The 22,007-nt window shown below is 42.7% G+C and overlaps 1 protein-coding gene across 1 annotated transcript; it reads left to right on the top strand.

The window, feature by feature from the left end:
* Window positions 1–6,972: 6,972 nt before the first annotated feature.
* CD5L (CD5 molecule like) lies at window positions 6,973–20,172 on the top strand. Its single transcript, XM_025401158.1, has 7 exons — window positions 6,973–7,126; window positions 9,779–10,048; window positions 12,322–12,348; window positions 15,306–15,626; window positions 16,717–17,058; window positions 17,946–18,266; window positions 19,488–20,172. Exons 2-7 carry the CDS (start codon window positions 10,021–10,023, stop codon window positions 19,490–19,492), a joined length of 1,044 nt encoding a protein of 347 aa, XP_025256943.1. The 5' UTR covers window positions 6,973–7,126; window positions 9,779–10,020; the 3' UTR covers window positions 19,493–20,172.
* Window positions 20,173–22,007: the final 1,835 nt, after the last annotated feature.

Raw genomic sequence — 22,007 nt, 5'->3', positions numbered from 1 at the left:
CATTTCATTCATTTGATCTTCAATCATTGATACTCTTTCTTCCAGTTGATCGAGTCGGTTACTGAAGCTTGTGCATTTTTCATGTATTTCTCATGTCATGGTTTTTATCTCTGTCAGTTCATTTATGGCCTTCTCTGCATTGATTATTCTTGCGATCCATTCTTCCATTCCTTTTTCAAGATTTTTAGTTTCTTTGCACTGGGTATGTAGTTCCTCCTTTAGCTCTGAGAAGTTTGATTGACTGAAGCCTTCTCCTCTCAATTTATCAAAGTCATTCTCCGTCCAGCTTTGATCTGTTGCTGGCGATGAACTGCGTTCCTTTGGAGGGCAAAATGCCCTCTGACTTTTTAATTTCCAGCTTTTCTGCCCTGCTTTTTCCCCATCTTTGTGGTTTTATCTGCCTTTGGTTTTTGATGCTGGTGACGTACTGATGGGGTTTTGGTGTAGGTGTCCTTTCTGTTTGTTAGTTTTCCTTCCAACAGTCAGGACCTTCAGCTGTAGGTCTGTTGGAGATTGCTTGAGGTCCACTCCAGACCCTGTTTGCCTGGGTATCAGCAGCAGAGGCTGCAGAAGATAGAATATTGCTGAACAGCAAGTGCTGCTGTCTGATTCTTGCTCTGGAAGCTTCGTGTCAGGGGTGTACCCAGCTGTGTGAGGTGTGAGGTGTGGGTCTGCCCCTAGTGGGGGATGTCTCCCAGTTAGGCTACTCAGGGGTCAGGGACCCACTTGAGCCGGCAGTCTGTCTGTTCTCAGATCTCGACCTCCATGCTGGGAGATCCACTGCTCTCTTCAAAGCTGTCAGATAGCTGTCACACTCCACCCAGAGGTGGAGTCTACAGAGGCAGGCAGGCCTCCTTGAGCTGTGGTGGGTTCCACCCAGTTCGAGCTACCTGATGGCTTTGTTTACCTATTTAAGCCTCAGCAATGGCGGGCGCCCCTCCCCCAGCCTCCCTGCTCCCTTGCAGTTAGATCTCAGAGTGCTGTGCTAGCAATGAGGGAGGCTTCGTGGGTGTGGGACCCTCTGGATCAGGTGTGGGATATAATCTCCTGGTGTGCCCTTTGCTAAGACCCTTGGTAAAGTGCAGTAGTAGGGTGAGAGTGACCTGATTTTCCAGGTGTTGTGTGTCTCAGTTTCCCTTGGCTAGGAAAAGGGATTCCCTTCTCCTCTGTGCTTCCCAGGAGAGATGATGCCTCACCCTGCTTCAGCTCTCGGTGGTCAGGCTGCACCAGCTGACCAGCACCGACTGTCCGCCACTCCCCAGTGAGATGAACCCATACCTCAGTTGAAAATGCAGAGATCACCCGTCTTCTCTGTTGCTCATGCTGGGAGCTGGAGGCTGGAGCTGTTCCTATTCGGCCATCTTGCTCCCAACCTCCTTGATTGAGTTTCTTAGTCCTGAGTTCTAGTTTGATTGCACTGTGGTCTGAGAGACAGTTTGTTATAATTTCTGTTCTTTTACATTTGCTGAGGAGTGCTTTACTTCCAATTATGTGTGCAATTTTGGAATAAGTGCAATGTGGTGCTGAGAAGAATGTATATTCTGTTGATTTGGGGTGGAGAATTCTGTAGATGTCTATTAGGTCTGCTTGGTGCAGAGTTGAGTTCAATTCCTGGATATCCTTGTTAACTTTCTGTCTCGTTGATCTGTCTAATGTTGACAGTGGGGTGTTAAAGTCTCCCATTATTATTGTATGGAAGTCTAAGTGTCTTTGTAAGTCTCTAAGGACTTGCTTTATGAATCTGGGGGCTCCTGTATTGGATGCGTATATATTTAAAATAGTTAGCTCTTCCTGATGAATTGATCCCTTAACCATTATGTAATGGCCTTCTTTGTCTCTTTTGATCTTTGATGGTTTAAAGTCGGTTTTATCAGAGACTAGGATTGTAACCCCTGCTTTTTTTTGTTTTCCATTTGCTTGTTAGATCTTCCTCCATCCCTTTATTTTGAGCCTATGTGTGTCTCTGCATGTGAGATGGGTCTCCTGAATACAGAAAACTGATGGGTCTTGACTCTTTATCCAATTTGCCAGTCTGTGTCTTTTAATTGGACCATTTAGTTCATTTACATTTAAAGTTAATATTGTTATATGTGAACTTGATCCTGTCATTGTGATATTAGTAGGTTACTTTGCTCATTAATTGATGCAGTTTCTTCCTAGCATTCATGGTCTTTACATTTTGGCATGTTTTTGTAATGGCTGGTACCAGTTGTTCCTTTCCATGTTTAGTGTTTCCTTCAGGATCTCTCGTAGGGCAGGTCTGGTGGTGACAAAATCTCTAAGCATTTGCTTGTCTGTAAAGGATTTTATTTCTCCTTCACTGATGAAACTTAGTTTGGCTGGATATGAAATTCTGGGTTGAAAATTCTTTTCTTTAAGAATGTTGAATATTGGCCTTCACTCTCTTCTGGCTTGTAGAGTTTCTGCCAAGAGATCTGCTGTTAGTCTGATGGGCTTCCCTTTATGGGTAACCCGACCTTTCTCTCTGGCTGCCCTTAACATTTTTCCCTTCATTTCAACTTTGGTGAATCTGACAATTATGTGTCTTGGAGTTGCTCTTCTCAAGGAGTATCTTTGTGGTGTTCTCTGTATTTCCTTAATTTGAATGTTGGCCTACCTTACCAGGTTGGGGAAATTCTCCTGGATAATATCCTGCAGAGTGTTTTCCAACTTGGTTCCATTTTCCCCATCACTTTCAGGCATGCCAATCAGACGTAGATTTAGTCTTTTCACATAATCCCATATTTCTTGGAGGCTTTTTTCCTTTTCTTTTACTCTTTTTTCTCTACACTTCTCTTCTTGCTTCATTTCATTCATTTGATCTTCAATCACTGATACTCTTTCTTCTAGTTGATTGAGTCGGTTACTGAAGCTTATGCATTTGTCATGTATTTCTCGTGTCATGGTTTTTATCTCTGTCAGTTCTTTTATGGTCTTCTCTGCATTGATTATTCTAGTAATCCATTCTTCCATTCTTTTTTCAAGATTTTTAGTTTCTTTGTGCTGAGTATGTAGTTCCTCCTTTAGCTTTGAGAAGTTTGATGGACTGAAGCCTTCTTCTCTCAACTCATCAACATCATTCTCAGTCTAGTTTTGTTCCGTTGCTGGCGATGAGCTGTGTTCCTTTGGAGGAGGAGATGCGCTCTGATTTTTTTAATTTCCAGCTTTTCTGCCCTGCTTTTTCCCCATCTTTGTGGTTTTATCTGCCTTTGGTTTTTGATGCTGGTGACGTACTGATGGGGTTTTGGTGTGGGTGTCCTTTCTGTTTGTTAGTTTTCCTTCCAACAGTCAGGACCTTCAGCTGTAGGTCTGTTGGAGATTGCTTGAGGTCCACTCCAGACCCTGTTTGCCTGGGTATCAGCAGCAGAGGCTGCAGAAGATAGAATATTGCTGAACAGCAAGTGCTGCTGTCTGATTCTTGCTCTGGAAGCTTCGTGTCAGGGGTGTACCCAGCCATGTGAGGTGTGAGGTGTGGGTCTGCCCCTAGTGAGGGATGTCTCCCAGTTAGGCTACTCAGGGGTCAGTGACCCACTTGAGCCGGCAGTCTGTCCGTTCTCAGATCTCGACCTCCATACTGGGAGAACCACTGCTCTCTTCAAAGCTGTCAGCAATGGCGGGCGCCCCTCCCCCAGCCTTGCTACCACCTTGCAGTTACACATCAGACTGCTGTGCTAGCAATGAGGGAGCCTCCGTGGGCGTGGGACCCTCTGGGCCAGGTGTGGGATATAATCTCCTGGTGTGCCATTTGCTAAGACCCTTGTTAGAGCACAGTATTAGGGTGGGAGTTACCCGATTTTCCAGGTGTTGTGTTTCTCAATTTTTTTTGGCTAGGAAAAGGAATTCTCTTCCCCCTTGCACTTCCCAGGGAGGTGATGCCTCACCCTGCTTCAGCTCTCACTGGTCAGGCTGCACCTGCTGACCAGCACCGACTGTCTGACACAACCCAGTGAGATAAGCCTGGTACCTCAGTTGAAAATGTAAAAATCACCCATCTTCTCTGTCGCTCATGCTGGGAGCTGGAGGCTGGAGCTGTTCCTATTCAGCCATCTTGGGTGTGCCCTGATTAGAATATTTGTTAATCAAATATTAAGGATAGATACTGTACTAATAGTTGCAAGAATACAATAGGGACTATGAATAAATAATTATCCCAAGTTTCTTTTTTTTTTTTTTTTTTTTGAGATGGAGTCTTGCTCTGTCACCCAGGCTAGAGTGCAGTGGCTATCTCCGTTCACTGCAGCCTCCGCCTCCTGGGTTCAATCAATTCTCTTGCCTCAGCCTCCTGAGTAGCTGGGACTATAGGCGCTGCTGCCACACCCAACTAATTTTTGTATTTTTAGTAGAGATAATGTTTCACCATGCTGGTCAGAATGGTCTTGATCTCTTGACCTTGTGATCTGCTCACCTCGGCCTCTCAAAATGCTGGAATTACAGGCGTGAGCCACCACACCCATCCCATCCCAAGTTTCTTACCTTTATATTGAAGCATTCAAAATTACTGCCTTTTAATTCAATTAATTACTGCCTTTTAATTTAATTACTGCTTGTGTGTTAAAGACTATGTTTAAACCAACTCTAGTTCTTGTCCTCCTCTTTTCTAGAGCCTAGGACAGTGCTTGGTTCACAAGAGATAATCACTAAATATTTGTGGTTAAATTAGTAATATTCAATAAAAATTGTATTACCATCTTTGAGAGGACTGAAATAAGGGGTCATGGAGGATAACCCCCGTCTGCTCTTCCTTTCCCCCCTCCTCCTAAATGCATTTAGCCATCTCCTGTATCATTATTATCTCTTTATTCCATTTCCAACTTGTTTTCAAGAGTAGGTGGTGAACACCAGTTAATAAAAGAGGAGTCAGGAGCTGAAAATAGGAAACTACACCCCCCGTCCCCGGTCCCCGAGACCACATGTGACAGAAATGATGTGGACACACAGAGAGGATTGGCAGACCCTCAAGAAGAGAAATTGGTGTGGGGGATCTAGGTAGAACAGATGGTTCTCTCAATCACATGGATTAAGGAAAATCATGATCTGCTTGGTAAAGAGGGATTGGAATTTCACAGTACAATATTATCAAGGCTAAGTAGGGAATGCTCATGAGAAAACTGTTCATGTGACTCTTTTACAAAACTCATATTTTGCACTGGTGTAATGTTCTCCATGCAGGGGCAGCAAAGTGCAGTGATGTCTAGTAACCCTCATGATACTTCCCATGCCAGACCAGTTCCTTGGATAGCTCCTCTTTCCTCTTTCTTCATGAGTCCTGTACTGAACCATTTATTCTGACATGAGAATGTGGGCTTTCAGCATGAATATGTGTCCAGTGACTCGACTTTGGGGCACAAAGGTGCCTGGACAAGCCTAATTAGCCTTTGGAAGTGAGCTGACCTCTTTGCAGGGTGCTTCCAGAGTGCTTCTGAGGTGTGACCCTGTAAGTTATTTGCTTTCCTGTCACTTATGATTTCCCGTTTAAAAGAGGAACATGAATGTGGATTAAGCAAGATTAAATTAATTAAACGTTCAGTTTTTAAAAGGAAGAAATGAAAACTGATTATCCTAGCAAAAAAAAAAAAAAAAAAAAAAAAAAAGCATAGATCTTGTCAACAAAGCTACCAAGAAAGGACCCATCTATCTTGTACAGGGTCCCACAGCTAGTAAGTTACTGAGTGAGAACTGGAAGCCAAGTCTGCCTGCACCCAAAACCCATGCTCATAGCCTCTGCACTGTAATGTTGCTTTTTGAAGATGGTTCCAGGAAAGTCCAGAAAAGCACAGGTAGAAGTTCCAGGGCAGAGCACACCTGGGACACAAGGACAGATAGGGCCGATTTTGCTGCTAGCAGGATGTGGGCAGGCAGTCTAGGTTCAACCAGGGCACCCTGGACAGGGAGGCTCCCTGAGTTCCCTCCCTGTGGACTCCAGCTTTTGGGCTGCTATCATCTGTTCTCTGTCCTCTTGGATCCCTCATTGCAGATACCTGAAGAATGAAAAGCCATTGCAATTTTGTCATGACCCTGAGGGAGGCCACAGTGCAGGTGTCCTGTCTGCCTTGCAGCATCCACAAGGGCCCAAGCTGACAGGGTTGGTGCTGGAGTTTTAACTCCTAAGTCCTTAGGGCCTCTTTTCTGTGAGTGATTGGATTTTTCTTTGCCATAAACAATCTTAAGATTAGTGATATAAAAAAAGGATTAATAATAACCAACCATAAATAATGGATCTATTAACAGGCAATGTGACTCAATGTGTACAGTTATAGAGAGCTTATGGTCTCTAGGGAAACCTATTCTGTATTTTTTTTTCTTATGATGGGTTTTAAATTTTTTTATATATACTCGTTCCTTATTATGCACAGATACTCAGTTCTTGCATGTGTGAAAAATCTGCCCTCTGTATTTTGTTGAAAAAAATCTGTGTATTAGTGGATGGACCAGCCAAGTTCAAACCTGTGTCAACTGTAGTTTCCATACGTACATGGTGTTTACTCCTCACAAATCCCACAGAACAATTTTATTTTAAGTGTCTGAAGACAGTGCTTATGTTCCCTGAACCCCAAGTCCTGGATCTATTTCTCATGTGACATAATGTTGAGCTTCTCCTCCATTTTGGTCACTGCTGGGGAGGGAGAAGGGACACAGTGAGAGCAACAGAAGAGAATCAAAGCGATTATTTAGAGGTGTTTGCAGATGTACACAGGAAAGAGCAACCAAACCCATCAAAACCCTGTGTTCTAGATCAATTGCCTATAAAACATTGGCCTGGGAGAGTCTCAGAATGTCAGTCCCAGCCACCAGAAAGCACAATGTGGACAAGGAATAGAGCCAAGAGATGGCATTTCTGGTCAGTCTAAAGGCTCGGTGATGTTCCGTCTCACGATACAATCATTCCTGCATGCATTTGTTGATTCAGCAATCATTTATTGCATGTTAAGCACTTGATGTGTAAGGGGGAGCAATTTGGATGGTTTTCTACTCTCATGGAGCCACAACTGACATACTCAACTATTTATCTGAGGGTTTTCACCTTGATGCCAAACCTGCAGGACAGGAAGCTTGCCCTCCCTGAGAGGGCCCCTCAGAGTGTCTTCTAGCTTTTGTTGTGTGTCATGTATTGATGTCCTCCAGACAGGTATCTACTTCCGCATAGCTTTGGGCTTCCCCAACCTGTGCCTCCCATTCCACCTCCCTCTTCTTGGCGGTCCTCTTCTTGATAACCACTTCTCAATTCCCTAAACCCCTCAGCTTCTGAAACTTCTTCCTTCACTCTCTTCTCATACACTGGCTTGTGCCTGGTCTTGCCCAGAATAGCTTCTCTGAAACTTCAAGCACTTCTCTCCAAATCTCTGAACAACTTCCTATACTTTGAACTTTCTAACACTCTCCTTTTCCCCAGCACTTCCCTCACTTAGGTTCCCTTTCCCAGAACCTCTTTCTGTTTTCACTTTTCATCAGCCCATGTCCTGGTCTTCTCTAAGCCTCATGCACCAGTTGGGCGGGTCCCTCAGCTTGAACTCTGGCTTTATGGGCCTCTCACATCAGCCTTCTGACTGCAGCCTGAGAAGATCCCACAACTGGGCACATGGATGTTGCTTACAAATGCAAGTTTTTCTACCCAATGCTGAAAACAGATAATTTAGTTGTCTTTTTTCAGACTCCCTTTCCTTTTAGTGATTATTTCAGACCTTTACCACTTTTTAGAAGCTTCCAGCCAATACAGCCTCCTTGCTCATGTTAAGTAACTTTTATCTTCCAAACACAGTAGGTTTCAGGTACGTTCTTCTACCTCCTACTGAAGTCCTCCTCTGCTCTCTCTGACGCAGTAATCTCTTAATGGGTCTTAATGTTCCATTACTGGTCTCCTCCATCCCATATCCTCCTCAGTGCTGCAGCCAAAATACATACCTCAAATGTGTAACACCCTTTGGTGACTTCCTGTGTCCTGTGGGATAATGTCCTTCCTGGCTAAAAAGCTTCCTTTTCCTTTCTTCATGTTCTCATACCTCTTCATAAAATACTATATTGGGGGGAAAAGTTTTCTTTTTCTTTTCTCCTCTTCCTTCACTCAATTTTCCACATGGAATGGGGAAAATATATTTCTGAATTATGAAACCTGTGTTTGCTAATAGGTTTGTCTTCCCTCAGGCCACACAAAGTCTTTTTTGTTTTTCCAAGGGTAAACTCAATTGTGCACATCTGGCTCCTGAAGAATGAAGGTAAATGCATAGAACCTTAGATCCCAGTGGCAGTCTAATGTAGCTTCATCAACAGTAAATATGATATTTTGAAGCTTTTCTGAATTCTGTCCCTATTACTGTGTCACTTCAGAATCTAGAGAGGGAAGGATATGAATAGTTAGCATTTATAAACCCATTCATAATAGACCCTCAATTGTCTGGCTCTTGTTGCTACTTGCATATCATCTAGTGTCTTTACTTTCAACATCAGTAACCCCTGGCCCCTGATCACTAAGCAGGCTATAATCCAGTCATTCCAAATTACCTGTGATTCCTTAAATAAGTAATGTTATTTCACTTGTCTGCATATGCATGGCAAAATATTTTCCTATTCAGATTCTCCACTTAACTCATCCTAAACCCCTGCTCAAGTATCATCATTACTGTGAAGTCTTCTCTGATTAGCTCCAAACAGAGTAACCATTTCCTCCAAAGTTTCATTTCATTTCTTTCTTTTTTCTTCCGGAGATGGGGTCTCATTCTATCACTCAGGCTGAAGTGCAGTGGCCTGAACATAGCTCACTGCAGCCTCAAACTCCTGGGCTCAAGCAATCCTCCCACTTCTGCCTCCCAAAGTGCTGGGATTACAGATATGAACCACCTTGCCTGGCCTCCAAAGTTTCTTATACTTTTCTCTCTTAACAGCAGTTTCCACATGCTATCACAACTCCTAGACCATATACTTTTACAGTGCAAAACTATCCCTTGTTTCTTCACGTACTGCCTGGCATTCATGAGTGCTAAAAACGTTTCCTTGAATACAACATTAAGTAAGTGAAGAAACACGGGAATAAAAATGAATGCTACAATGAACCAAGATTTCCGCTGAGTGACCTGAATGTTACAAAGAAGCAAAAATGTCTCACTGTAGAGGAACAATTACCCTGCTTGGAATGTAGGGATTATGTTAGCATACAAAATTGATTGCTTGATCAATCTGGAGTAGAATAGCTCATGAAGCATAGTTATACTTAATAATATAAAAGGCAGAGGGGCCTGAGGGGGTCTTACTGCTTAATCTCTGTCCGTAATGTCTTAGACCTACAGACAACTTGAGTTCAATGATTATGGTGCCCCTCGCCTCAGGGATCTGTTTCCATCCAGCTTCCAAAGATGGGCATACACCAGCACAAGCATAGAAAAATAACCAATCTGTGTATTGGACCCTCTGCTTAGTACTGAGAAAGCTGGTTTGAAGCCAATAAAGTCAGGCCTATATGTGGAAATTGGCACCATGGATTATGGTTTATGGGGTATGCCTCCAAGGGCAACTCTGCACTTATCCTGTGGCTTCTGGCTTCCAAATTTTCTAGACACTTCCCTCTTGGGTAAAGGAATAAAAATTGGCTTACTTCCCTTGCAAACCATCCTTGGAGACTAAGTACTGCCTTGTCTTCTACTGAGAGATGACCATATTTTTGGTACCTGCCTTTCCTTGTGGGAGGTGTTTCCTCTGTTTACATAACAAAGGGGCTGTAGCAGAGATGGATGGAGCTGGACTTACAGCAGAACCAAGTCATGACAGCCTGTTTCTGCTTTGTTTTCAGCAATTTTCTGCCAGTTCTGGCCACCTCCCTTCCTCTAGAACATGCTGATTTCAGCAAGTCCAGCTCTGTCAGTTCTCCCTCCTAAGTCTATTGGTTTCTGATCATTTGATAATGCTTTGACCACACTCAGGACCCGTCTTTGTCCCTCCTCTTAACATACTTGCAGCTCAAACTAAATATTGCTGCCCGGGGGCCTCCTTCCAGCCTTAAATTTCAGCTCATCATCTTCAGCTGCCTTGGTCATGGCTCTGCTATTCTCCTTGATCCTTGGTGAGTATCTCTGCACCTGCTGGTTTAGGCTTCAGAGTTTTCTGGAACTTTGATTAGGAGAACTTTCTCCCTGCAAACCTGGAACAGATTTGGATGTTTTTCAAGGGTGAGCTTCTCCTTCCTTTCTACATTTGGTAACTAGTCTAATCCTTAAAAGCCACTTAATCCATACACATTTGTAATTCACTTTATCAGATTTTTTTCTATTTTCCTATATTTGTAATGACAAAGTAATGATAGTTTATCCCATTTCTCTTTTTACATAAATGTTCCTAAATGTACTATTAGTAAGAAGACAAATGAATGGGCACTGGGTAGCAGCAAGTAGAGCCAGGAAAGGAAGTAGAACTGCAAGACAATCACCTTTCATTGATCATATTGTCTGGTTTCCTCTGAAAAGTGTTTCATAGAATGTTTTTTTTTATATATATATAATTTTCTGCAGTTTCTCATTGCTTAGAGTAATCTAGAGATCAACCTAGTTAATCTGGTGATTGTGGAGCCAAGGACACCTGGTTTTCAATCCTGCCTTTTTGATTTCTTAGCTTTATGAATTCGTAGGTTACCACACCTCTCTGAAATCTTGCTCTCTCATCTATGAAGTGAGGATAAGATTACATTCCTCAGAGGTTTTTAGCAGTATTTTTTATAAGATAACTAATATAAAGCATCTAACAAGGCCTGGTAAGTCCCTACACTAATCAATCACATCCACTTTTATGTCTTGACCTAGTGCATCACCAAAGCCCACGCAAGCCTCTCAACTGGACACTTTTGTGTTCAATGTAAGGGACTGACCACATCTTAAACATCCATACAGCCCCCACACCACTCAACGGCTAGTCCTGCCCCTCATGGATATACTACTGGGTCTTCCAGGCTCATCTGCACTTCCACCTGCTTCATGAAGCCTTTCTGGTCCATCCTTCTGCAGTTACCCACCCTACTGCAGAGCTTCCAAGTCACTTACTGGCTATATCACGTTTGCACCTACATATCAGGCTTGCCATGCTCACTTTCCTTCACATGTACACATGCTGGCATGGGGGTTATGCAATTTTTCCCATTATGTATAATATAACCTTGAGTTTTGGACAGTTGCAGAGAAGGCCTCCTTGAGTCTGAGAGTGGCCACATTCTGAAGATTAAGGGAATGAGGGTAATGAGAAGTTACTTGGAAACCAAGAAAAGAAAATATTCCAGGGTAAACCACTGAACTACTTGAATCTGCCTGAAAAACTGTAGGCTGGAGGTCCAAAGATATTTGCTCCTTCTGAAAAATCCTATAAGATGGGGGAGGTGGGTGTTTTGCAGTTGAAAATGCATAGGCCTCAGGGACTCCTGAAGGTTACAGGGTTCAGGACTCTCTGCAGCATTAAGAGGGACCTTATGGAGAAAGGAATCCAAATATACAGAGATCCTGTAGGAAGAAACTCCCATGTGTTAAAGATAGGCTGGTGCTGGAATCTGGAGATTTGGAACTACATATAGAGCTACTTTCTGAGCTATTCATCTAAATCAACTAAAACAGCCTGCAAACTGATGATGAGGTTTATAATTTTAAATGGTAGGAAAAAAACAAAAGAAAAATAATATTTTATGGTGCATGAAAATGACAAGAAATTTAAATTTCAGTGTCTAATAAATAAAGGTTTAATGTAGCATAGCCATCCTTATTTGCATACATATATGTGACTGTCCTCAGGCTACAATGGCAGAGCTGACTGGTTGCAACGGACACTATATGGCCCACAAAACTGAAAATATTACTGTCTGGCCTTTTACAGTAAGAGTTTGCTTACCTGGTCTAAATGCTGTGCCAACGAACACAGGCATATCCTGCCCCTTTGCCCTACTTTCTGCACTGCGCACCGTGGCATCTTTATCTTCCCCAGCCAGTGCATCTTCCCACTGGCCTCCAGCACTCTTTCTTATTGAGTCAAGAGGCTGCATCACCACACTTTTACTTTAGGCAGTAATAACCAATCAATCTAATTGACTAGAATAGGAAACCAATCTATCCACCACTGTGTGTGAAGGAAACAGGCCGAACCAGTTAGCTGTGGTAGAATTGGTCTCTGTGATTTCTAGCCAGTGTCCCTGTGTCCTTGGAGGATGGTCATCCCAGAAGAAGGTCCCAACAGGACTGACATTGGAGGTGCTGCATCTACCACTCTTATCTCACACGGTTCTGTGAAGGCTTTCTAGAGAGTCGTGTTCTTTGAATAAAGTCTTGGAAATTGACCTCACTCATTTCCTTCTTTCTTCACCAGCCATTTGCACCAGACCTGGATTCCTAGGTAAGATTTTTGGGGGTTTCTGAGAGGGAGGCCTCAAGCTCAGGAGAGGGGAAATTTTGAAGTTTCTTGAGCCACAGAGAAAGACTGGTTCAAAACAGGCCCAGCGTACTTCCTTTCTGGCTTCCTACCTCACCCACTCAGTCTTGTGTGGACAGATTTCCACCTCCAGAATTTAGAAGGGTTTGGGTGGTTTATTCTGGCAGGGCACCTCTCCCCACTTGGTTTCTGTGGCCACTTGGCCAGCATCCAAGTAAGAGCTAGGTTCATTTCAGGTCTAGAATGCACTTCACTGCCTTATGGGCATACCTGAAAAATGAACTTCCTTTCGGTGTCTTCCTGTTTGGTTTCCAGCATATCCAGGTCCCCCTGCCAGGCTTAATGGTATCTTTGTTTGAATTAGAAATGTATTGTTGCTTGCAGCACATAGCTTGACCAGCAGAGTATAGGCTGGATTTCCTGCTCAGGCAGTCTTTGGGTAATGCACTAATTATAAACCCAAGGAAAGGGTGCACAGAGAGAGTGAGTTTATAGAAGGGGAGGCTACGGGTTGTGGATTATCAGTTTCTTGTATATTATCCCTCCAGTCTCCCTTTCTGCTTAATCACAGAGACTTTACCAGAGAGGGGCAGCCAGAAACATTGCTATTGGTATGAAGAATTCTATACCCTGACAGATGCAACCTTCCTGAGTTCTCATCTGGACATTCAGATTATTCTTTTCTCAGTCCTTCTGTTTCATCAAGCTGAATTTCTTGTTTTTAAAAAATTTGTTTTTTAATTTATTTCTTCTTTCCCTGAATTTCTTGCTTACTTATTTTTTGTTTTTTGGTTTTTTAAATTTATTTATTCTTTCCCATGGCTATTTTAGTCTTCTACCCCATAGAAAATGAAAACTGATTAAAAATTGAGAATTTTGTAATCAGCAAGGAAAGAAATTATACTGTTAATCCTGATAGCTAGTATTTCCTGTAGTACGCAAAAATGCCAATCCAAACTCTAATCTCAGATACAATGACCCCAAAATTATTTATGGTTCACGCTACTCATGAAAATAAAAAACATTTTTGGGTAACTGCTCTTAAATTATATTTTTATCCAGATCTATGAGCCTTAAACTCAGTTGTGCGGAAATGAAAACTTTTCTTAGTTTTTTATGGTTTATATAAAAGTCTTATTTTTTTATGGTTAACTTTTAATTACTATCTATAGCCTCCATTTTTATATATTTTTTTCCCAAAAAAATTTAAGGAAGAAAAGGAAAGAAACAAAAAAACAAATGCATGAAATAAACATAAGCTTCCTGATGCAGTTTAAAATTAGCCAGATTAGAGTTTTCTCACTGAACTACTTCTCTTAGATTGATTCTAAACTCTGGGGAATTTGTGTGCAGTTGAGACAAGGCAGTCTGTGGGAAATCTGGTCCTCAGCAGTCATGTTCCATCCATGCATGCAATCTGGCTCATCCCATGTGAACCATGTTGGCCCTTATTAAGCTGTTCCTCTTCCAATAGGCCATAGACTTCCAGTCCAAATGTGACCTCTCCTGGTGCACCAGAACTCTCTCAGCTAACTGTCTCTCTCCATGTAAACATGGAAAATTCAGCCTCTGCTATATTGCTCTGAGGCTGCAAGAGGCTTGGTGGGATTGCCAAGCTTAATATAAGCTTCTTGAGGGCAGCAATGCTATCTCTCTTGTTCATAACTGTTCTCTGAGTTCACTAAAAAACAAACAAAACAGAAATATAGTACTCACCTAACAAGTGTTTGCTGTCTAATAGGCTCTTCCTTGGTCTCCCTACACAACCATCTCTACTCTCCTTGCATGTCTTGGTGGAAGGAAGAGAATTTCTGTTAGTCTTTTCTTTTTTTCTCTTTTTTCAAGATGGAGTGTCACTGTTGCCCAGGCTGGAGTGCAGTGGCATGATCTCGGCTCACTACAACCTCCAACTCCTGGGTTCAAGCAATTTCTGGCTAATTTTTGTATTTATTTATTTATTTATTATTATTATTATTATTTTTTGGTAGAGACAGGGTTTCACCATGTTGTCCAAGCTGGTTTTAAACTCCTGACCTCAAGTGAGCCACTTGACTCAGCCTCCTAAAGTGCTAGGATTACAGGCATGAGCCATCATACCCCACTTCTGTTAGTCTTTTCTACTTCCAGAGTTCTAGTCATGAAACTGAACCAAGTCCCAGATTTCTCACAACTTATCTGGAGATTCCGTGGATCCTCTCTTATGCTTCTAGTCCCTAGAATTAGATCAAACTCTTGGGGCTCTGAGACTCTGACTCTTCCCTTTCCCAGTGCTCTGTATTTCTTCTGAGGTGGGCACTCGAACAAGGAACAAATTTCATAGGAAGCAGCAAGGATGGGCATGGATTGGCCACTGAGAGTGAGAGATAGTTAGGTTGTTCAGCCTGAATTATAGACACTCTGCCTCAATCTGGCTGCCATGGAGAGAGACAGAGTCAAGGAGAAAAACACAACAGATATTCTCTTTACAGCTCTGTTCGGGCCTGGGGCTTCCTCTTTTGGACAATGTAGCCATAAGACCATCACTTTCATGAGGATGATTTTCCTCATCTGTGAAATAATGGGGTGGACTTTATGATCTCTTTAGGTCCTTCTGATTCTGACCTCTAGAGAATCTAAAACTCTGCTGGATCTTCAACCAACCTCTTTTCCTTAATCTTCAATCTGAAAATGCCAGCAGTCATGTCCAGGCATCTTGAAGTAGAGTTTCTTGGCAGGGTACCATTAAGGCTGTAGCAGAACCAGAACTCAGAGATGGAGTTCTGAAGCTCCTCTTCCTCACCTTTTCTTCTGATCCCTCATTTCTAGTTCCTCAACACTCTACACCATTTGAATGGTGGAAGAGTCCCAGATTGACTGAGTACATGCCTAAGGACTCTCTGAGCTCCTCTCAGGCCTCTAGCTAACAACCTGTCTCTTTGTAGCGTCTCCATCTGGAGTGCGGTTGGTGGGGGGCCTCCACCGCTGTGAAGGGCGGGTGGAGGTGAGACAGAATGGCCAGTGGGGCACCGTGTGTGATGACGGCTGGGACATTAAGGATGTGGCTGTGGTGTGCCGGGAGCTGGGCTGTGGAGCGGCCAACGGAACCCCCAGTGGTATTTTATATGAGCCACCAGCAGAAAACGAGCAAAAAGTCTTCATCCAAGAGGTCAGTTGCACAGGAACAGAAGATACACTGGCTCAATGTGAGCAAGAAGAAGCTTACAATTGTTTACATAATGAAGATGCTGGGGCATTGTGTGAGAGTGAGTATGGCAGGGGCCCCGGACCACTTGCCAGCTGCCATACCCCTCGTGGCCACTCTTGTTTGTCTTCACTCCCCACCGCAGACTTTTGTACAATGGCTAATTGGCCCCTCACTCCCCACATTTCATACTTTCCCAATTGTCAGTGCTGGAGATAAACAATATCTTCACCTAGAACTGCTATTTCTACTTGATTGACCAAATACTTTTATCTTAGTTTCAATCTATACGAGAACTTGTTTCTCTTGTTTACACACATGCCAACATACACACCACTAAACATTTGTTGAATAGAGTATCCTGTATCTGGAGCTGGGCATGGAGTTATGGGGGAAGAAATGAGCTCACAAAGTACAATGTATGCTTTTTAAAAAATAGTCTCAATTTTCCAGGAGTTTATCTTCTAGTCAGGTAGACAGGAGATACTCATAGGAAACTAACACAATCTAACAGACAGGTGGATAGATGATAGAAAGATATATAGACAAACAGGTCTGTGTTCCTTTACTTCCCCCCGTATACTTGCTTTCTATGTATGAATAGTCTCTTCTCTTTTGTTCATTAGACAGCGATGTGACTGAGGAGCTAGTCTGTGACTCCTCTTTCTTTGTCTCCCCACAGAATTTGTTTCTAGAGAAACAGTCACCTTTTGCCTTGACATTGAAGACTCAGTCCTATTTTTTAGAAAGATTGAGGGTTGGGAGCACTAATCTGATATATTTAGTTTGCAACGCCAACAGTGAACCAAAAGGTATTTGGTGTTGGACATATCTTGTATGTTATTGAATTTATTTTTAAAAGTCTATACAAGATCTCTTGTGAGGATCAAATGACAAGTTGAATGTGAAAACAATTTGAAAAACTAAAATGTTACAGAAATGATAATGATTCAACTTGGAATTTGGAAATTACATTTTCTTCATTAATTCCCTCATTCATTCTTTCAGCAGGCATCTATGAGGCAGTGTTAAGCACTTTAGCATGCCTTGTACTGAACACCAAGAACTGAGAGATGTGTCCATTGGGCCCCCTTTACTGAGAAGACCATGTTCTGGCAGGGAACAGACACACTCTCTTTCTTTCCCTTCAGACCCAGAGAGCCCTTTATCCCCAGTCCCAGAGAATGTCAGGCTGGCTGATGGCCCTGGGCATTGCAAGGGACGCGTGGAAGTGAAGCACCAGAACCGGTGGTATAGTGTGTGCCAGACAGGCTGGAGCCTCCGGGCCGCAAAGGTGGTGTGCCGGCAGCTGGGATGTGGGAGGGCTGTACTGACTCAAAAACGCTGCAACAAGCCTGCCCAGGACCAAAGATCCATCTGGCTGAGCCAGATGTCATGCTCAGGACGAGAAGCAACCCTTCAGGATTGCCCTTCTGGGCCTTGGGGGAAGAGCACCTGCATCCATGATGAAGACACGTGGGTCGAATGTGAAGGTAATGCCTGTGCATCCAGAGACTAGGTTTATTCATGGATTTAATTACGTGGAATCTCATTCAAACAGTATTTCCAAAGAGCTACTCATGCACCAAAGGACCATTGCAAACTTATTTAATTGGGCAGATAGCTAATTCCTTTGTTTTTGAAATGGATATAATGATACCCAATTTTGTATCTGAAAATGCTTTAAATATTAAGCACTATATTAATATGAACTCTTATTATTTTGAATTCTATATTGTAAGAACAAGGTACATCTTTCTATATATCTGTTAAGTTCTTCAATTTTTAAAACTTATTAGAATGTCATTTATAAATATTAGATTTATAAAATAGATGAGGAAGTGAAAAGATCCTTGTGAGGGAAGCCGACCTGTACAACAGGGGTTAGAACCTGATGGAGAGCGAGAGAAAGAGCTCTAATCACAGAAATACAGGTGGAGAGTTTCAAATGTACTTATGGGGGTGGTGAGGATGTAGATGATCTTCTTGGCCAGTTGCAGTGGCTCACACCTATAATACCAGCACTTTGGGAAGCCAAGGTGGGAGGAGCACTTGAGCCCAAGAGTTTGAGACTAGACTGAGCAACATACGTAGAACCCTGTCTCCTAAAAAATAAAAAGAAAAACTGAGCTTGGTGGCATGCACCTGTAGTCCCAGCTACTCGGGAGGCTGAGGTGGGAGGATCACTAGGGCCCTCGAGGTTGAGGCTGCAGTGAGCAGTGATCACACCACTACATTCCAGCCTGGGCAACAGAGTGAGATGATATCTCAAAACAAACAAACAAAGAATACAAAATGAAAAAAATTTAAAAATAAATGATTTATTTTTTCTCCTTTCCCTTCCTGTCTCCAACCCCTGACTTCCTCCCCCATCCTGCAGATCCCTTTGACTTGAGACTAGTAGGAGGAGACAAGCTCTGCTCTGGGCGACTGGAGGTGCTGCGCAAGGGCGTATGGGGCTCTGTCTGTGATGATAATTGGGGAGAAAAGGAGGACCAGGTGGTATGCAAGCAACTGGGCTGTGGGAAGTCCCTCTCCCCGTCCTTCAAAGACCGGAAAAGCTATGGCCCTGGGGTTGGCCGCATCTGGCTGGATGATGTTCGTTGCTTAGGAGAGGAGCAGTCCCTGGAGCAGTGCCAGCACAGATTTTGGGGATATCACGACTGCACCCACCAGGAAGATGTGGCTGTCATCTGCTCAGGTAAGTCCTACAGATGGAGAGTTCACAAAGGCTGTCAAGGAGGATGATAAAGGAAGAGGAAATGGTGGGGGTGTACTCTGGGGAAAAGGGTGTCTCCACAAGCACCATGAAGCTGCTCATAGTCATCACCTGCTCTGTGAGTACTTCCAGGGATATGGCTGGAAGTCCAGGTCCTGTGGTAGGTTTTATTCCTGGGGCTGGTGGGTAGAGGTAGGGCTGACACTATACAGGTATTGATTGTGAGAACATACAGGTATTGAATGTAAAAACAAGAGGTGTTCTGAAAATTATTTGATCAACGTCTTTATATTAAACATAAAGTGAAAGTTGGAGAAACTAAGCAACTCTTCAAAATCATTAAAATTGCTTTCAAATCATATAGCAGAACCATAATAAACAGTCTTTACTCTCAACCCAAGGTTATTCTCTTAGATGACCCTAACCTTGAAACTCTAAGTTAAACTATGAAAGATGGTTCTACCTCATTCTATTTGCCATCACTCCTAGATTTTAAATTAGTCTGTGAGAGTGGAACTATGGTAGGGGGCTTTTTGAGAATGCCCATGAGAGAGTCTTATCAGAGAGACCACAATACCAGCCCTGAACTATAGACTTCTTCAGGGGATTGAAGGAAGAAGCCCTGTCCCAATTTGGTTAAAAAATGCAAGTGCAGCCCCTGGGTGGCTGACTCAAAAGAGCCTGGGGTCTGAAGCCCCACTGTGTAATCCATGCGGGGCTACTTGGTTAAACCACTGACTCCGGAACTAGATAAGAACTGATAGTTGATCAAGGAATATGGGAAGCAGTTAGTGCCCAGAGATGAATAAATTTAGCTGCAGGAGGCTAGGGTTTGACCCTGCTGCTGCTACTTTGAAGCTGTGTAATGTTAATCACTTAACTCCTCTGAGCCTAAGTGTTTTCATGGGTAAAATAGAAAGACGCTTGTCCAGTTTACCTCAAAGACTTTGTGATTATTTGAGGATAAGATATGTTAATAGATATCAGTACTGTTTGTGACGCACATGGAGCTAGCTGAGTAAGTCCCTGGGATACTGCACCAGGTTCTGGCCTGGCTCACATCAGTGTGGGATCTGTACATAGCTTAGCTCTTTTTCCTGTGTTGAGCCCCAGACTTCTCCCTTAGCTAATGTGAGTTTCAAGTGAATAATTCCTTCCTGGCCTTATACCCATCCTTACTGCATTTTCCTCTTCTCTTTACAGGATAACATCCTGGTGTTCTTGATGCTTGACCTGGCCCCACTAGCCCTGCCTGCCCTCTGCTTGTTCTCCTGAGCCCTGATTATCCTTGTACTCATTCTGGGGCTCAGGCTTGAGCCACTACTCCCTCATCCCCTCAGGAGTCTGAATACTGGGCTTATGCCTTGTTCTCAGGGACAAGCAGCCCCCATTGCTGCCTGTAGATGTGAGCTGTTGAGTTCCCTCTTGCTGGGGAAGATGAGCTTCCACGTGTCCTGTGCTCACTTCTGACCCCTTGACGTTGGTTCTGGCCTTTCATGCCTCTTCCCAAGCTGCCTGGAATCCTCAGACCTGTCACTTTGACCGAATGTACAGACCATTACTAAGGCAAGATCTATGTCTGCAAACAACATTAAAGAAATGAAACAATGAAAGGAACATTTGAAGGAAAATATGGGTAGACATTTTCTTGAAACTTGGGGGAAAGCTTAGAATTCTTTTGATTGAACTACTTTTTTTTCTCCTTAAGTTTCAGGTGATCATAATAGCAACACCTCACTATTCTGTTACTTCTTAGTGTAAGTAGACAATTCTTTCAGGAGCAGAGCAGTGTCCTATAATCCTAGACCTTTTCATGACACTTAAAAACGATGTTTCATCCTCTGATTGCCCCAGTAAAAATCTTTGTTGTCCATCCCTGTACAACCTGCCAATATGGTTGACGTTTAATGAGAAGGATGTCAAAGATACATTTTACTTTATTCAAATAAAAATAATTGGTTACTGGGAAAAGGTCAAGAAAGAGGCAGAAAGAGGTCAGGGAGGGATAAAGTTGTGTCTTATGCCAAGCAAAGTGAAAAATATCATTTTCACTTTATCAACTGAGTCTTTGGGGCCTGTAAGCTTGAGGCAAGACAGAAATAAGAGAATCAAGATTTGATTGTAAAAATTGACAACTTTAGACTCTGACGCTAGACTGAGTACTTATTATATGGCTACATTTACACATTTACACTTATCTAATAAATCAGATTTCACAGTCTCAACAGTTGCTTCTCTGTGTGATATGCTCTTTCTGCACATGGAGAAGCAGCTGTGTCAGATTCTCCACGACAGTCTCCCATACAGGGTTAAGTAGAAGAGAACTTTCCAGCAAATACAACCATATGTGTAAAAAGCTGTCCTCTGGGTGTGGAACTGTCTCCCAGTCTATTTCTGCTCCAGCCTGTGTTCCCAAAGTCAGTTCTGCTGCTCCTGCACTTCAGGCTAACACATCTCTGATAAGCCAACTCTAATGCCATGCCTGTATCTGACATATTTTTGCTTTTTCTTCTAACCAATGTGTTTATGTTTCTAACCCAGATCACAGTGGTCTCTGGCTCCTTACTCAATTAACTCTGTCAAAACAGTTCAACAGTCAAGGAAAGACAGAGAGTAGGAGGAGGGGTGCAGTGGGACGGGAGGAGAATGGGAGGGAGAGAGCCCAACACTTGGCTGGGAGTCCGGAGGCAAAACTGTGATTCCCTAAGTCACTACCTGTCCTAGAGGATTCATTCTTAAGGCACTAGATTGTAATGAAGGATGAAAAAACACTGAAGAGAGAATGAATTTCTGATATTGTAAAGCTGAAATGGTGGAATAACTGGGTCCTCTGAAGAAAGAGCCCCTAAGGAAATGCATGGAACTGATACTATTTGCTGACAGACTTGTCCATTCATTAGGTTCAGGGCATGCTTGTCATGTTTACTCTGCATTATTCAGATAGGAAATGTAAGACAGATTGCCTACAGAAAGAGCTAGACTCTTGAATACTGGCTATGGGATCCCATGACTGCTAATGACACTGGAGTGTGTTTCTGTATCCTAACCCGTGGTTCCATTGTAGTTCAATTTGTTTAATAAATATTTAAAAGCCAGCAGAGGAAAATAGGTAGAGAAACCTAGCTTCAGAGAAGGGAAGAAAATGCTCTACCACATGGATCAGAGAATCAGAGGAAGCCCTTCCACAGAGATATATGAGTAAGAATGAAACAGATGCTCAGAGGGGAACATAGATGAAACACACAGAAAACCCAGAAAGTATTTTTGGTTTCTCATTTTTGTCTCTTCCTGGGGTCAAATGGCATTCCTGGCCTTGGGTTCTGTGACAAACTTCTGTATTGTACATAATAATTTTTTTTGAAGTGTTTGGTTGACTTATGTTGGTTTTTGTACTTCCAACCAAAAGAACGCCAGATAATATATTTATTTTAAATTCATAAAATGATAATTCATTAATTTTTTGTAAGGCTGAGTAGCTACACCTAGTTATTACTAATGAATAGACTCTCATTGCATTTGTAAAATCATGTTTATGGATCTGAAAAGATAAGGACCGGGGCTATAAACACAGGCCTATATCTATTTCTATTACTCCAAGATATTACTTTTGTGTGGACCTGGTTGTATAAATGCCCAATAATTCTTTTACAAAGGTGACATTTAAAGCTCATGGCCTCCGCATTAAAACACAGATCAGTTAAAGGTCTAGTGAAGGTGGTTTAT

The sequence above is a fragment of the Theropithecus gelada genome, chromosome 1 (genome assembly GCF_003255815.1).
Source record: "Theropithecus gelada isolate Dixy chromosome 1, Tgel_1.0, whole genome shotgun sequence".
Classification (NCBI taxonomy): Eukaryota; Metazoa; Chordata; class Mammalia; order Primates; family Cercopithecidae; genus Theropithecus; species Theropithecus gelada.
This window is presented reverse-complemented; position numbering and strand designations above follow the sequence as displayed.

Coding starts and splice junctions, on each gene's coding strand:
- CD5L (XM_025401158.1), top strand. CDS start 10,021: ATGGCTCTGCTATTCTCCTTGATCCTTG. Junction 10,049..12,321: donor GCTATTCTCCTTGATCCTTG/GTGAGTATCTCT, acceptor TTTCTTCACCAG/CCATTTGCACCAGACCTGGA. Junction 15,627..16,716: donor TGCTGGGGCATTGTGTGAGA/GTGAGTATGGCA, acceptor CTTTCCCTTCAG/ACCCAGAGAGCCCTTTATCC.